The following is a 17,078-nucleotide window of genomic DNA, read 5'->3' as shown; positions in this document are numbered from 1 at the left end:
GTTCGACTGTCCAGGTGGCATGTTGGCAGGTGCCGTGACGTCATTGTTGGCGCGGAATGCCATTATCCGTTCAGAACACGATCGTAACGACAGCTGTTGACAGGTTATATGATTATATCGTTAATTAGACCCAGGATGTGAAACAGCAGTTTGCTACTTTAATTTTAGTTACCAGTGTATATTTTAAGATTTACAGAGATTTTAACAAACAATTTGTGTTAACTTTATTACCAATAGAAATCCTTTCTAACAGCTTGTTAGACTGATCGAGAGAGTAGAACTGTAATTAAATATCTACCGTAATTGCCAGTGGCTCTCCAAACTTAAAAATTCGGTCACTCTATTTGTCTTAGGCCACAAGCGAAAGGAATAAACAGAAAATGTAATTTGTATCACTTGTGATTTAGTGTCACCAGAATATATCTGGATTGTTTTCACGCCTCCTATTCAGCGGGTTCTGCACTTTACAGATGAGAACATCAGTCTGTTTCATGAGCGGGCCGTTTGTGTACAAGGTACGGGAATAGCTCGCGAGTAAGACAGGACTGCGCCATGGTATTGACGTCTGAGAAGCACTAGCGCCGGTTTCATCCAACCGTTACAATCTATAGTGCTGTAACACTCAAGCCGGACAACTTACGATACTCTAACAACTGAAGTATAAGCACGTTGGCCTTAGTGACAAATATTCACGTTTTAATACGCACTTCGGGGTCCGTACGTCAATGTTTTACTAATTTCCCTGCTCTTGAGTGAAATGACTTCAAGAAATGGCTCTGAGGACTATGGCACTTAACATCTGAGGTCATCAGTCCCCTAGAACTTAGAACTACTTAAACCTAACTAACCTAAGGACATCACACACATCCATGCCCGAGGCAGGATTCGAACCTGTGACCGTAGCAGTCGCGCGGTTCTGAACTGAAGCGCGTAGAACCGCTCGGCCACCAGCGGCCGGCGAAATGACTTCGAAGAGATGTATGTTCTTATACGAAAGTGTTGTGTGTCAGCTTTCGAAAAACGTGAATCAAAGAAATGATAGAAAAAACGAATACGGGTGAAGCGCGTGAAATGTACGAGAGATGATAGCAGAAACTTTTCTTGACGATATAGTCTCTTGCGTGGAGAACGGCATTTCTCCACAGCGCATCAGTTTACTCACGCCCCCCTCCTTTGTTTATTTACAGAGCAGACCAGTCCGTAAGTATGGTAAATAAAAATTGAGCAGAAGTTGAAGCTCCTATTCAATGTCAAAGTTAAGCTGGCTTTTGTATTGTTATTGGGTTACATAAATTCTGTATGAAACGCCGTGAGGTAAGAAAAGTCTACAGTTACTAAAATGGCGATGTCTAACAAAATTCAATTGTTCATTTAGCATCCATATGAAGACATACAGACTTGGGTTAACGAGTTTTACGATTACTCGCCAGAGCATGGCCTGGTGATGGTACTTGCCACCGAGACCAGCAGTCATTTAACTATATAGAACTGCAACTGTAGAATAAATCAAGCAAAAAGTTAACGGGCTTTAGATATTATCAAGGTGCACTTCTACTTGTTCCAAGTTAGCTGCCAGTTTAACACAAAAGACGTGTCATCTTCTCGGACAAATTTCTCCCGCTTTGCCCATGTTCCTCATTTTCTTCTCTTTTCTTGATTCGCGTTTCCAAAAATTAAGCATATAACCACTCTGCAGCAGAAACTTTTACTTTTTTTGCGAATTCGCTTTGCTCAAGGGCTAACCAACTACGCGAATTTTGAATGAAATTAAACTTCAACACGCACCATGCCAACAAGCTACAATGTGAGAAATCCTGATTCACGAAATTAATTCAAGTGTCACGATCGGGACGCTTTTTCTAGAGCGAAACACTATTTTTTGTTCATTCTGACCAGCATATATTTATTGAATTTTTGGGATAGGAACCTTGTGTAACACCTGTTCAACACGGAATCAGGAAAGGAAGATTAGTGTTTAACGATCCGTCGACAGCGAGATTATTAGGGACGCAGCACAAGCTCGGATTAATAAAGGATGGAGAAGGAAATGGGCCGTGCACGGTGATTTAGGGAAATCACGAAAAACATAAATCAGGATGGCCTAACGGGTATTTGAACCGTCGTCCATCCGAATGCGAGTCCAGTCTGCTGACCACTGTGACACCTCGCTCGGTATTAAACACAAAGGTTCGCTGGCTGCAATGCCGCGCTTGTAAATTTTCCTGATCCTTTCTTCTTTTTTCGATTCTATTTAATTCAGTCAAAAGCAAGAAAATATCCACAAAATAGAAATCAGAGAAAAATCAAAGCTGCGTTTTGGAATAGATGGTAGCCTATTTACAGAAAAAACGTATATATATATATATATATATATATATTTATTGACACCGGTGTGTCAGACCCACCATACTTGCTCCGGACACTGCGAGAGGGCTGTACAAGCAATGATCACACGCACGGCACAGCGGACACACCAGGAACCGCGGTGTTGGCCGTCGAATGGCGCTAGCTGCGCAGCATTTGTGCACCGCCGCCGTCAGTGTCAGCCAGTTTGCCGTGGCATACGGAGCTCCATCGCAGTCTTTAACACTGGTGGCATGCCGCGACAGCGTGGACGTGAACCGTATGTGCAGTTGACGGACTTTGAGCGAGGGCGTACAGTGGGCATGCGGGAGGCCGGGTGGACGTACCGCCGAATTGCTCAACACGTGGGGCGTGAGGTCTCCACAGTACATCGATGTTGTCGCCAGTGGTCGGCGGAAGGTGCACGTGCCCGTCGACCTGGGACCGGACCGCAGCGACGCACGGATGCACGCCAAGACCGTAGGATCCTACGCAGTGCCGTAGGGGACCACACCACCACTTCCCAGCAAATTAGGGACACTGTTGCTCCTGGGGTATCGGCGAGGACCATTCGCAACCGTCTCCATGAAGCTGGGCTACGGTCCCGCACACCGTTAGGCCGTCTTCCGCTCACGCCCCAACATCGTGCAGCCAGCCTCCAGTGGTGTCGCGACAGGCGTGAATGGAGGGACGAATGGAGACGTGTCGTCTTCAGCGATGAGAGTCGCTTCTGCCTTGGTGCCAATGATGGTCGTATGCGTGTTTGGCGCCGTGCAGGTGAGCGCCACAATCAGGACTGCATACGACCGAGGCACACAGGGCCAACACCCGGCATCATGGTGTGGGGAGCGATCTCCTACACTGGCCGTACACCACTGGTGATCGTCGAGGGGACACTGAATAGTGCACGGTACATCGAAACCGTCATCGAACCCATCTTTCTACCATTCCTAGACCGGCAAGGGAACTTGCTGTTCCAACAGGACAATGCACGTCCGCATGTATCCCGTGCCACCCAACGTGCTCTAGAAGGTGTAAGTCAACTACCCTGGCCAGCAAGATCTCCGGATCTGTCCCCCATTGAGCATGTTTGGGACTGGATGAAGCGTCGTCTCACGCGGTCTGCACGTCCAGCACGAACGCTGGTCCAACTGAGGCGCCAGGTGGAAATGGCATGGCAAGCCGTTCCACAGGACTACATCCAGCATCTCTACGATCGTCTCCATGGGAGAATAGCAGCCTGCATTGCTGCGAAAGGTGGATATACACTGTACTAGTGCCGACATTGTGCATGCTCTGTTGCCTGTGTCTATGTGCCTGTGGTTCTGTCAGTGTGATGTATCTGACCCCAGGAATGTGTCAATAAAGTTTCCCCTTCCTGGGACAATGAATTCACGGTGTTCTTATTTCAATTTCCAGGAGTATATATATATATATATATATATATATATATATATATATATGAGCAGCGTCTGTCAGACAGCTGGCACATACATGCAAACATGACGTTATGAAACAGAAGGAAAGGGAACGTCTGGGTGGGGAATCGTGACGGTTAGCAGCACAGGGCAGTCTGGTAATGCAATGGCGGACCGGGACTTGAACTCATGGGCAGCTGCTTTAACAGCTTTCTTTACCCCAAATGTCATGTAAGTCAAACAACGTGACCAGTGAGTTGTTAGTGGGATTTTTTTTACCAGAAACAGGGTAAGTAAACAAAGTATCCTTATTTGTACAAGCATAAATACAACAGAAAAGCCATCCTTCCGGGGGAATCAAAACGAGACATTACACTCGAACAAGGCGAGCAAAAGTCTTCATTAACAAGGTGTGGGAAAAAATAATAATAATACTGAAGTAAGCTAAGAGGTGTGAGACCATAGACAAAAAGGGAAGAAGGTGCGGGGGTGTGATAAGACTTGCAGGCATCTGCTCGGCAGATCGAGCGTGGAGGCAGAGTGGGCAGGGGTCAACATGCGAAGCCTGGCCACGGTGTTCCCGGCAACACTACTCGGAAGAAGCGACCGAAAGGAGGATAGAAGCCAAGGATGAAGAGACAGCAGAGTTGAGAGAATGACCAGCGTGCTCTGGTATAGTGCATAAAAGAAAGGGGGCGCTTGTCCATGCGCCTAATCCACTGTGGGTTACGATATATAAATGTAGCGCGAAGAGTCTCTGATGTCAGCAGGGGGCGGGGGAGTGTCTTCCGCGTGTGGCACCATCCAACTGAGCAGGGGTGACGTAAAGATTGGCGAAGAAGGCGCCGTAGCGCGATCGGTACTCGACTTCACTGTGGGTGGTTTGTAAGTACTGCCAGAAGTCGAAGCGTGATTTGTCGCCAGCATTATACACGTAGGTGATCGTCCACCCCATGACCCATACAATCGCATGATTTTTGGTGGCGAGGAAATAAGCATCCTCAGGATGGATAAAAGTTCACGGGTCAATCGAATCCGGCAGAATGCGGAGGTAATGGGCGATGAACTGTCGACCTAGTTTCTAAACGTCACTGGTGGCAGCACAAGTCAGTTCGTGGGCATCGTCATCCATGAGGTGGCAAATTGAACAAAGTGTGCCGGCCGTGGTGGCCGAGCGGTTCTAGGCGCTTCAGTCTGGAACCGCGCGACCGCTACGGTCGCATGTTCGAATCCTGCCTCGGGCATGGATGTGTGTGATGTCCTTAGGTTAGTTAGGTTTAAGTAGTTCTAAGTTCTAGGAGTCTGATGACCTCAGATGTGAAGTCCCATAGTGCTCAGAGCCATTTGAACCATTTTTTTTGAACAAAGTGGAGTGTCCGTTAGTACGATGGCTAATTTTTCACATGCGATGTGGTACCATGTTGCCCAGACGTTGGAGGGAAGGAAGCGCTGGTGGATTTGACGCCGATCCGTGGGCCACCGCGTCGATGGATTTCTGTGTTCGATGTTGTTGCTGGATATGTAACGAAGCAGTGGGGTGTAAAAATTTCGACGAAGACGCGTGTGAGCATAACTGAAGTCGGCGATGAAATCAGAAATGTGTGACAGATGGTGATTAATGTGTCCGACCGCTACTGGTGGCGTTGTGGTCGCGGGCATAAGAATTTCAAGCAAGCTGCGCGTAAGGGAAGGCCCCCCCGTTCCACTGCTTGTGCGTGGTGGAGTCGGAGTCGCACACTGACAAGGCGGACCTTAAAAAGCGTACCGGCAGTATGAAAGTATTTGAACGCAGCCTGGAAGCTGCGTACAATAGTTGGTGGCAGTGCGAGTACCTGTTAGATGTGTACCATTCTGGACGCCACATGTTGATTGAGGTATTCGACGCGCTATACAGAATCGAGTGAGCGAGGGAGATTTTGTTGCACCGCCGTGAGGATAATTTGGAGATTACGCTGAAAATTGATGGCAGCGGAGCGGCGCACGGTAGAGGAGAAAATGAGACCAAGGTATCGTAGTTTCTGTACATACGGGAGAGGTGCTAAGTCGTCGTGTGAGAGGCCGCGTCCAATGGACATCACCGAGGGTTTAGCCACATTCATGTTACTGCCCGCTCCAGTTCCATGCGTTGATATCAAATCAAAAACCAGTTGTGTTTCATTCCGTGAGCGGACCAAGAGTAGTAGGTCGTCCGCATACACTCGACACCGAAAAGTTTGATGTCGCAAAATGAGATCAAAAAGGTGGCTGGTCAGATTCCCGATGAGTGGCTCCAGGTTCATGGTATAGATTACTGTCGAAAGTGGGCAACCTTGCCTTATGGAACGACGGATCGTCACTGGTCCCGCCACACGGCCATTGACCTGAATCAGTGTTTCTGCGCTACCGTACAGACAAAGGACGGCTGTACGGCGTTCCCCATAGTCAACAGTTCATGAATCACTGTCGTCCACCATGCACCATAAACGCAAGGAAAGGGCGATAAAATTCTATCGGCAATCCGTCGATGCCAGGTGACTTATTCAGAGCTCCTTTGTTGATTGCATTGTGGAATACGGAGAGTAGCTCACAATTGGTTCACCTCTTACTTTAGCAACAGATAGCAAAAGGTCATTATTCACAATGTTGAGAATGGCTGTGATGTGGGGTCTGAGTGGGGTACGGTCAAGTGGGGGGGGGGGGGGGGGGGGAGGGGCAGGGATCAGTGTTGGGGCCACTCCTGTTCCTTATTTATATAAATGATATGCCCTCTAGTATTACGGGTAAGTCTAAAATATTTCTGTTTGCTGACGACACTAGCTTGGTAATAAATGATGTTGTATGCAACAATGGCTCGGTTTCAAATAGTGCAGTTCATGACCTAAGTTTATGGCTTGTAGAAAACAAACTAACGCAAAATCACAGTAAGACTCAATTTTTATAGTTTCTAACACACAATTCAACAAAATCTGACGTTTTAATGTCACAGAATGGGCATATAATTAGTGAAACTGAACAGTTCAAATTTCTAGGTGTTCAGATAGATAGTAAACTGTCGTGGAAAGTCAACGTTCAGGATCTTGTTCAAAGACTTAACACTGCCATTTTTACTATTCGAAAGGTATCTGAAGCGAATGATTGTGCGACACGAAAATTAGTGTACTTTGTTTATTTTCATTCGCTTATGTAGTAGGGTATTAAATTTTGGGGTAACTTATCACATTCTACAAGGATAATTTTGGCTCAGAAACGGGCGGTTAGATCAAAGTTCAAGAATCTGTTGTCGACCCCTTTTCAAGAGTCTGGGTATTTTGACATTGGCCTCTCAGTATATATGGTCCTTACTGTCATTCCTTGTTAACAATATTAGCTTATTCCCAAGAATAAGCAGCTTTCACTCAGTTAATACTGGGCAGAAATCAAACCTGCATTTGGATCGGACTTCCTTCACTCTTGTGCAGAAAGGTGTGCAGTGTACTGCTGCATCCATTTTCAGTAAGCTACCTCTCTAATTCAAAAATCTTAGCTGTAATCCACCCGCTTTCAAATCGAAACTGAAGAGTTTCCTCATGGGCCACTCCTATTCTGTCGAGGAGTTACTGGAAAAATTAAGCTGATTCTTGTTGCATTGTTGATTGCGTTTACTTAAACTTACGGATTGACTTTCTTCGGTTTCATAAACATTTTATTTTTACCTATTATTACTTTTATGTTATACACTCCTGGAAGTTGAAATAAGAACACCGTGAATTCATTGTCCCAGGAAGGGGAAACTTTATTGACACATTCCTGGGGTCAGATACATCACATGATCACACTGACAGAACCACAGGCACATAGACACAGGCAACAGAGCATGCACAATGTCGGCACTAGTACAGTGTGTATCCACCTTTCGCAGCAATGCAGGCTGCTATTCTCCCATGGAGACGATCGTAGAGATGCTGGATGTAGTCCTGTGGAACGGCTTGCCATGCCATTTCCACCTGGCGCCTCAGTTGGACCAGCGTTCGTGCTGGACGTGCAGACCGCGTGAGACGACGCTTCATCCAGTCCCAAACATGCTCAATGGAGGACAGATCCGGAGATCTTGCTGGCCAGGGTAGTTGACTTACACCTTCTAGAGCACGTTGGGTGGCACGGGATACATGCGGACGTGCATTGTCCTGTTGGAACAGCAAGTTCCCTTGCCGGTCTAGGAATGGTAGAACGATGGGTTCGATGACGGTTTCGATGTACCGTGCACTATTCAGTGTCCCCTCGACGATCACCAGTGGTGTACGGCCAGTGTAGGAGATCGCTCCCCACACCATGATGCCGGGTGTTGGCCCTGTGTGCCTCGGTCGTATGCAGTCCTGATTGTGGCGCTCACCTGCACGGCGCCAAACACGCATACGACCATCATTGGCACCAAGGCAGAAGCGACTCTCATCGCTGAAGACGACACGTCTCCATTCGTCCCTCCATTCACGCCTGTCGCGACACCACTGGAGGCGGGCTGCACGATGTTGGGGCGTGAGCGGAAGACGGCCTAACGGTGTGCGGGACCGTAGCCCAGCTTCATGGAGACGGTTGCGAATGGTCCTCGCCGATACCCCAGGAGCAACAGTGTCCCTAATTTGCTGGGAAGTGGCGGTGCGGTCCCCTACGGCACTGCGTAGGATCCTACGGTCTTGGCGTGCATCCGTGCGTCGCTGCGGTCCGGTCCCAGGTCGACGGGCACGTGCACCTTCCGCCGACCACTGGCGACAACATCGATGTACTGTGGAGACCTCACGCCCCACGTGTTGAGCCATTCGGCGGTACGTCCACTCGGCCTCCTGCATGCCCACTATACGCCCTCGCTCAAAGTCCGTCAACTGCACATACGGTTCACGTCCACGCTGTCGCGGCATGCTACCAGTGTTAAAGACTGCGATGGAGCTCCGTATGCCACGGCAAACTGGCTGACACTGACGGCGGCGGTGCACAAATGCTGCGCAGCTAGCGCCATTCGACGGCCAACACCGCGGTTCCTGGTGTGTCCGCTGTGCCGTGCGTGTGATCATTGCTTGTACAGCCCTCTCGCAGTGTCCGGAGCAAGTATGGTGGGTCTGACACACCGGTGTCAATGTGTTCTTTTTTCCATTTCCAGGAGTGTAGATTAAAAAATAAGTGTTATCAGGATTGGAACAGTCGCATTGTCGACGACCCTCGTGCAACGCGTGAACGCTAATCACTTGACCCGGCCAGCCTCTTCGCACTGATACCTCACTTGCATAATAGACGCGTAAACCTTGTCTTGCGATTTTCTCGCACTTGTCAGAGTAGTGCACCTTACTACCTGTACACCACGTTGTTTTAGTGGTGGAGAAAGTTTGAAGTAGATCCGTGATCCCAACGTCGTGGTCTCCCCTTGTAAGACATAATCAATAGGCGAGTCTCACAAATGCAAATATATATGAGGTACGAAGATAAATTTATAGATTTTCTAGCGAACGCGCCAGGAATATGTCGCACAAACCTGTTACTAAGTAAGCAGCAGCTTATCCAGCAGCAGACAAGTCTTCGTAAACAGCTCTGAGATCCGTGGCGCTTCAGCAGGAAATTGTGAAGCCGTCAGCTCCTATACCTGCATTAGCCTAAATAGCAGCAGTTAAGAAAGCCGAGGTCAGACACACACTAGCGGCATGTTAATTCGGGTAGAGAAGAGAGACGTTTCGAAATGACTAGGGTGGTCAGGTGGTCGAGCCGGTGAGGTCTTGCCTCACCTACAGACTGCGGCCAGAGCGACCAACGTGGGCAACGGCGGCGCCGCCGGTGGTGAGGGCTCGACCTCACGACAGATTATAGCTCACCCGTAATTGAAAGCCCTAATAATCAGATGTGTAAGACCAGAACACAAGAGAAGCCTTACTTTACTCTGGAAAGAAGCCGTCGATCCCAAAAAGCGTATACCTGTTTGATTCTCGTCAATTATTGGAGAGAACGGAAAAATCTCGGAATATGTTTGTCCAGCTGTTACAGCAGTGTGGATTCTACCTACAGGTCACGATCTGTCAGAGTTCCCGTGTGATCCAACACACTGACGACGGATTTGAAGGAGATAAGAAGACACACGTGATATTTGCTGATCTAATGCTGGCATATGACACAGACGTGGGAGTTGGTTGGGGACATACACTATGTGATAAAAAGTACCCTGACACCCCGTTTTTCATGGTACGTACATTGTTCTGCCATCTAATGCCAGGTACTCCATATCACCAACCTCAGTAGTCATTAGACATCGTGAGAGAGCAGAATGGGGCGCTCCGCGGAACTCACGGACTTCGAACGTGGTCAGGTGATTGGGTGTCACTTGTGTCATACGTTCGTACGCGAGATTTCCACACGCCTAAACATCCGTAATTCCACTGTTTCAGATGTGATAGTGAAGTGGAAACGTGAAGGGACACGTACAGCACAAAATCGTACAGGCCGACCTTAACTGTTGACTGACAGAGACCGCCGACAATTGAAGAGGGTCGTCATGTGTAAGAGGCAGACATCTATCCAGACCATCACACAGGAATTACAAACTGTATCAGGATCCACTGCAAGTACGATCACAGTTTCGCGGGAGGTGAGAAAACTTGGATTTCGTGGTCGAGCGGCTGCTCATAGGCCACACATCGCGCGAGTGAATGCCAAACGAAGCCTCGCTTGATGTAAGGAGCGTAAACATTGGACGATTGAACAGTGGAAGAACATTGTGTGCCGTGCGGGATTAGCCGAGCGGGCTCAGGCGCTGCAGTCATGGACTGTGCGGCTGGTCCCGGCGGAGATTCGAGTCCTCCCTCGGCCATGGGTGTGTGTGTTTGTCCTTAGGATAATTTAGGATAAGTAGTGTGTAACCTTAGGGACTGATGACCTTAGCAGTTAAGTCCCATAAGATTTCACACACATTTGAACCTTTTTTTTTTTTTTACATTGTGTGGAGTGACGAATCACGGTATACAATGTGGCGATCCGATGGCAGGGTGTGGGTATGGCAACGCCCAGTGAACTTCATCTGCCAGCGCATGTAGTGCCAACAGTAAAATTAGGAGGCGGTGGTGTTATGGTGTGGTCGTGTTTTTCATGAAGGGGGCTTGCATCACTTGTTGTTTAGCGCGGCACTATCACAGCACAGGCCTACATTGATGTTTGAGTCCGCAGCTCGTGGTCGTGCGGTAGCGTTCTCGCTTCCCACGCCCGGGTTCCCGGGTTCGATTCCCCGCGGGGTCAGGGATTTTCTCTGCCTCGTGATGACTGGGTGTTGTGTGCTGTCTTTAGGTTAGTTAGGTTTAAGTAGTTCTAAGTTCTAGGGGACTGATGACCATAGAAGTTAAGTCCCATAGTGGTCAGAGCCATTTGAACCATTTTTTTGATGTTTGAAGCACCTTCTTGCTTCCTACAGTTGAAGAGCAATTCGGGCATGGCGATTGCATCTTTCAACGCGATCGAGCACCTGTTCATAACGCATAACGCACGGCCTGTGGCGGAGTGGTTACACGACAATAACATCCCTCTAATGGCCTGGCCTGCGTAGAGTCCTGGCCTGAATCCTATAGCACACCTTTGGGATGTTTTGGAACGCCGACTTCGTGCCAGGCCTCACCGATCGACAGCGATACCTCTCCTCAGTGCAGCACTCCGTGAAGAAGGGGCTGCCATTCCTGAAGAAACCTTCCAGCACCTTATTGAACGTATGATTGTATGAGTGGAATCTGTCATCAAGGCTAAGGGTGGGCCAACACATATTGAATTCCAGCATTACCGATGGAGGGCGCGAGGAACTTTTAAGTCATTTTCAGCCGGTTGTGTCCCGATACTTTTGATCATATAGTGTATATGCTACTGCAATAGATTACCGCTTGACAAATATCCTATGCGTGTTGCACAATAAGCTCCGAACAATATGTATCTCTTAGAGCAATGAGATGGCCTCGTTACCGCATAAAGTTTGTAAGAACAAAGTTAAGAAACTTTCATCTACGCGGATGATACGGCACTCGTTCGACATGCTAAAACTTTTCAGGTAACGGAAAAGAAACACTCAACATAACTCAATGATCTGCATAATTATTATAATACGAACTGCTCAAAGACTAACTGCGCTGTAGCACAGTGGTAAGTCACTGAATTCGCATTCGGGAGAACGGTGACTGAAATCCTCGTCCAGCCATCCATGTAAACGTTTTCCATGATTTCCCTAAATCACTTAGGGTAAACGCCGGAATGGTTTCTCTGGAAGAGCAGGACCAATTAACTTCACGGATACGAACGTGTGCTCCGTCTCTAATGACCTCTTCATTGACGGAGCTTTAAACCCTAATCTTCATTCTTTCCAGTCAATCGTGATGTAACACACCTGCGTGTTACACCTGTGCTTCTGCAACAGTGAAATAGACCCACGTATCTGCGATAAAATCTTGTACCCTCACAAGGTTAACGCATGCGCTCATAATACTATCTTCCACTAATGTACTACATTAATGTTAATGGAAATTGCAGCATTCAAAGAATGACATGAAATAATGCGTACTCTGAGGATGCAGGTAACAGTGTGCCGGCAAACAGTGGTTACAGCTGCAAAGAGACGGCGTGCATATACGCAACAGAAGAGCGCTCTTTGTGCAGTCCGACAGGTCAAGATCACGCTGAGCCGTGAAGCGAAACAGAAACTAACAACCAACTGCAGTATAGCTCGTTGACGTCAAATGCTGCAACATCAGTGTGTGTGACTTCAAACACAGCACAATGTTCGGCCATTAACTGACATTTCAGATCATAAATTGCGTAACAGTAATGCGCGTGTAAAGCCGACAGATACAAGACTGCCGTCATAACCAGCTACTAGCGCATACTGGATCTCACAATGTGAGCACAGTCATCTTCCAGCAAGCTCGTAGTGGTCCATACAGCCGCGTCCAGTGTTGGCTCGATGCTGGAGCACCGCCGTTCATGTGGACCTGTTTGGCAAGTCTACGCCATCTGCTACGAGCAGGACTGGTGCCATACCCGCTCATTGCTTGCGATTTCTCGGTGGGTGGCATTAGCCACAACCGTCCTGTTCTATCAGTTGCCGCACTCTGCAGAGGCCTGTCTGTGCCCTGACAATGCCGGAGCTTGAAGACTTGGCCATGCCACAGCTAAGTAACATATGCAGTCAATCGTAATCATGCATCGTTAGGCAAGCAATGCATTGGTCGACATCATTTCTGTCCCAAAAAATTCAAATGTGTTTTTAGCACATATACGGGCACTGTATCCAAAACATTGAATTCAGTTTCTGTTTAGTTTACTTGTGACACACTACCATCCATCCATCGTAATCATTGGAAACTTTGCGCTCTGATTATTCTCAGGCGGACTTAATTTAATTATTCTGCAGATATAATTGTTTAGAAACTATCGCATTATATGCTAAGAATTCTCATACGAGGGTTGGAACTTAAATAGTGGCAACTATTTATTCACAACCGATACAAAAGAGTTACATAGCGCTCAACTGCCTGTCGAATCTCTGGAACAGTTCTGAAGCGAATGCCACGAAGTGGTTCCTTCATCTTCGGAATCAAATCAATGTCACAAGGCCTTAAGTCGGGGGATTATGGTGGATGGTACAGTACTCCCCAGTCCCATTGACCGAATAGAGCAGCCACACCTCGCGCTGCATGCGCCCGCCCATTGTCGTGCAAAATGATGGTGGGTTGCGCAGAAATTGTCGCCGCTTCTTTCGCAAAGCTGGTCGTAGATGACGCTCCAAAAACGAACAGTAATACTGTGCTCTGAAGGTCTGCCGTGGAGGAACGTAATGCGTTAGGATAACACCATCACAGTTGTACACGAGAATCACCATAACTTTAGATCGCTCCATTCGCACAATCAACAGAACGGGCTCTGCTAACGGTATACTACGCCATCCACATCGCTGGCAACGGGTTCTAAAAAACGCTGGTGACTAGTTTGAAGGACAGGTGCAAACATGTAACTCTTTTGTATCGGTTGTGAACAAGTAGTTGTCACTATTTAAGTTCCAACCTTCGTACATAACGCTCAGTTCGGAAATCCATCTCCGGAAAATGATGGACGTTTAGCAACATTTCTGATCAGTCTTGCTTAAATGCCTTGCACATGTGTAAGTAGCACAACTACGTTTCTTATTTCTGCGGAGGATCAAGTGTAATACGAAAATTTAAGCATGTTGGAAAGAAATGCTACGAGCTTCAGAAAAGATATGGGTCACTACTAATAGGTAGGTTAAAAGGATCATGTTTCCCATTCTTTCCTCTTTCCACTGAAACAGAATGACCTGTAAAGCAAAGGGAAAACTGAGCGATAACTACGGGTAACAGTCACTCCTAAGAATGTGACAGTAAGGAAGTGAATACAGTGACAAATACGCAGAAGAAAGAAAGGTATGCAAATGTTGACACAGTACTTCTAAACTGCTGTTGTCGAGAGAGATAGATAGAGCCGAGACAGATAAGAACATGCTAGTACTGCCAGATAGAAGAATTAAGATTATTAAATGCTGTAGATGACGATGAAAAGAACAGAAATAAGTAGTGTGGTGTCACCGCAAGGCACCACACTTGCTAGGTTGTAGGCTTCAAATCGGCCGCGGTCCGTCAGTACACATCGGACCCGCGAGTCGCCACTGTCATCGCTAGCAGACCGAGCGCCGCCACTCGGCTGGTCTTACGAGACGAGCTAGCGCACTGGCCATTTCTGCAGCCGACTTTAATAGGAATGGTTCACTTGTTATAGCTTCAGAGATCTCATTTGCAGAGACGCTAGTTAGCATAGCCTTCAGCTAAGTCAGTAGCTGCGATCTAGCCAGGCGGCACATACAGTTATGCATTGACAATTGATCTACAGGGTGTTACAAAAAGGAACGGCCAAACTTTCAGGAAAAATTCCTCACACACAAATAAAAGAAAATATGTTATGTGGACATGTGTCCGGAAACGCTTACTTTCCATGTTAGAGCTCATTTTATTACTTCTCTTCAAATCACATTAATCATCGAATGGAAACACACAGCAACAGAACGTACCAGCGTGACTTCAAACACTTTGTTACAGGAAATGTTCAAAATGTCCTCCGTTAACGAGGATACACGCATCCACCCTCCGTCGCATGAAATCCCTAATGCGCTGATGCAGCCCTGGAGACTGGCGTATTGTATCATAGCCGTCCCCAATACGAGCACGACGAGGCTCTACATTTGGTACCGCGTTGCGTAGACAAGAGCTTTCAAATGCCCCCATAAATGAAAGTCAAGAGGGTTGAGGTCAGGAGAGCGTGGATGCCATGGAATTGGTCCGCCTCTACCAATCCATCGGTCACCGAATCTGTTGTTGAGAAGCGTACGAACACTTCGACTGAAATGTGCAGGAGCTCCATCGTGCATGAACCACATGTTGTGTCGTACTTGTAAAGGCACATGTTCTAGCAGCACAGGTAGAGTATCCCGTATGAAATCATGTCGGTGAATCGAGGAAGTACAGTAAATACTGACGAAACTAAAATGAGCTCTGACATGGAAATTAAGTGTTTCCGGACACATGTCCACATAACATCTTTTCTTTATTTGTGTGTGAGGAATATTTCCTGAAAGTTTGGCCGTACCTTTTTGTAACACCCTGTATATGTGTGAAGCAATCAGAATTGTAAAGAAGTATTCGCAGTTCAGTCTATAACTGCACTTGTAAATATTATTGTACAAAGTCAAGATAGACGTTCACCGCTGATGCTGAACTGACCCACGAAATATCACAAAATATTGACGAAATGGGTCGATGAAGGAGGAACCAGTGAGATGTCGCAGTGGTTGAAGTTCTCCAGGAAACACTTGATAACTTGCGGCGCAACCTGCAAAATGCGCAATGCATGGACGTGATTCCTTATGCAAATACCGTGGCCCTCTAAGGTTCTACGCCACTAAGTTCATCTTCTACAACCCGCCGAACAGAGCTCCAACTAAAACACACTGAGGTCGTCACACTCGGACTTGCTGCTGGGCACGACATACCGTGCACAACACGGAAGGCACTCAACATGCAGGGTACTCGAGTGCTCCCGCGCCAGAAACTGTGGCTCACGAGAGAAGAAAGAAGACTACGGCTTAGCGTCCAGCAGAGGTGACGCAGTGGCAAGGCACTGGACTCGTATTCTGGAGGAGTGGCCTTCGAATCCCTGGCAGATGATCTCGTTGTAGGGTTTCAGGAATCTGCCTACACCACTTTAATGCACTAATGGGTGCTCTGAAAAGGACGCTGCCATTTCCAGTCTCCATCCGAGACCAATTTCAGCTTGTGTCTCAACTGTAAATATCTCGTTACTGTCGAGGCGTCATATTCTAATCCTCCTTCTTTTTTATTTTCTAACAAATAGCAACTAAAATGTTATCCGGACAGAGTGTTAAAAGACATTTTTCGAATAGGGAACGGTTACAACAGAGTGGTGTAGTCAACTAAAAGACAAAGTGGAAGACTAGATAGACGATGGAGGCGAAGAGCACAGGCAACTACGGAACGCTGACAGCTGAGATAATATGATATAAAAACAGCCATCTGCGGCAGTTTCGCCTATAAAGAAGCAAGACTTGAACAAGAAACTGACAAGTAAGTCATGGGCACAATGAAAACAGTTCTTCTGACATTGATTGTGAGAAAATCAACAATAGTAAGTATAGCCTTTAATTTTCAATTATTCATTTAGAGTAGAGACTGGAAATACTCACTGATTTATAAACTAGCACCTGCGTGTGCTATTAACAGTCAGCGATAAAAGAGTTACATTTTCACACTCAGTCAGATCATTTGGATAATGTTGTGCATAAAAAAGGACAAGTTCCTGCTTGAAACCGCTCAACTGCTTGTGATAAATATACATACTTTCACAGTAGACTCACCTTTATCAATTGTGAGTTGATCCATTTGGCAAATGTCTTTTTCTGTACATCTTCACGTTCATCTGAAACAAATGTAAAACAGGCAAATTAGTAATTAGCTTTCACCGTACGAATACTGAAAATAACAGAGCACCGAAAAAATTAAGGTATCAAGTACGACGACTTTGTCAGTAGAAAATTAAGACATTTGTAAGTTCGTATTGATGTAGAAAAATTAATTTGTCTCTCCGGGAATTTCGCCAACATTACTTGGGCTTCTTTCTCAGAAATCCATTAATCACAGTCCTCGCAGAGGGGACATCTTATCTCGTGTATCTAGATTAATAATTAACTTCAGTCCAATTCTGTATTTGCAAACCGCACACTTGAGTTTACGCACTATGTTCCTCTTCACATGTAACAAAAGAAAGAGGAAA

The 17,078-nt window shown here is 46.9% G+C and overlaps 1 protein-coding gene across 1 annotated transcript in view; it reads right to left on the bottom strand.

Annotated features, from left to right (window-relative positions):
• Positions 1-17,078, bottom strand: part of LOC124555943 (dystrophin-like) — a 1,045,948-nt gene that overhangs the window by 926,631 nt on the left and 102,239 nt on the right. Inside the window, exon 2 of the mRNA XM_047129993.1 lies at positions 16,663-16,724. Within this exon, the coding sequence (XP_046985949.1) occupies positions 16,663-16,724 (62 nt within the window). The remainder of the gene's footprint in view (positions 1-16,662; positions 16,725-17,078) is intronic.

Source organism: Schistocerca americana, chromosome X, assembly GCF_021461395.2.
Source record: "Schistocerca americana isolate TAMUIC-IGC-003095 chromosome X, iqSchAmer2.1, whole genome shotgun sequence".
NCBI lineage: Eukaryota > Metazoa > Arthropoda > Insecta > Orthoptera > Acrididae > Schistocerca > Schistocerca americana.
This window is presented reverse-complemented; position numbering and strand designations above follow the sequence as displayed.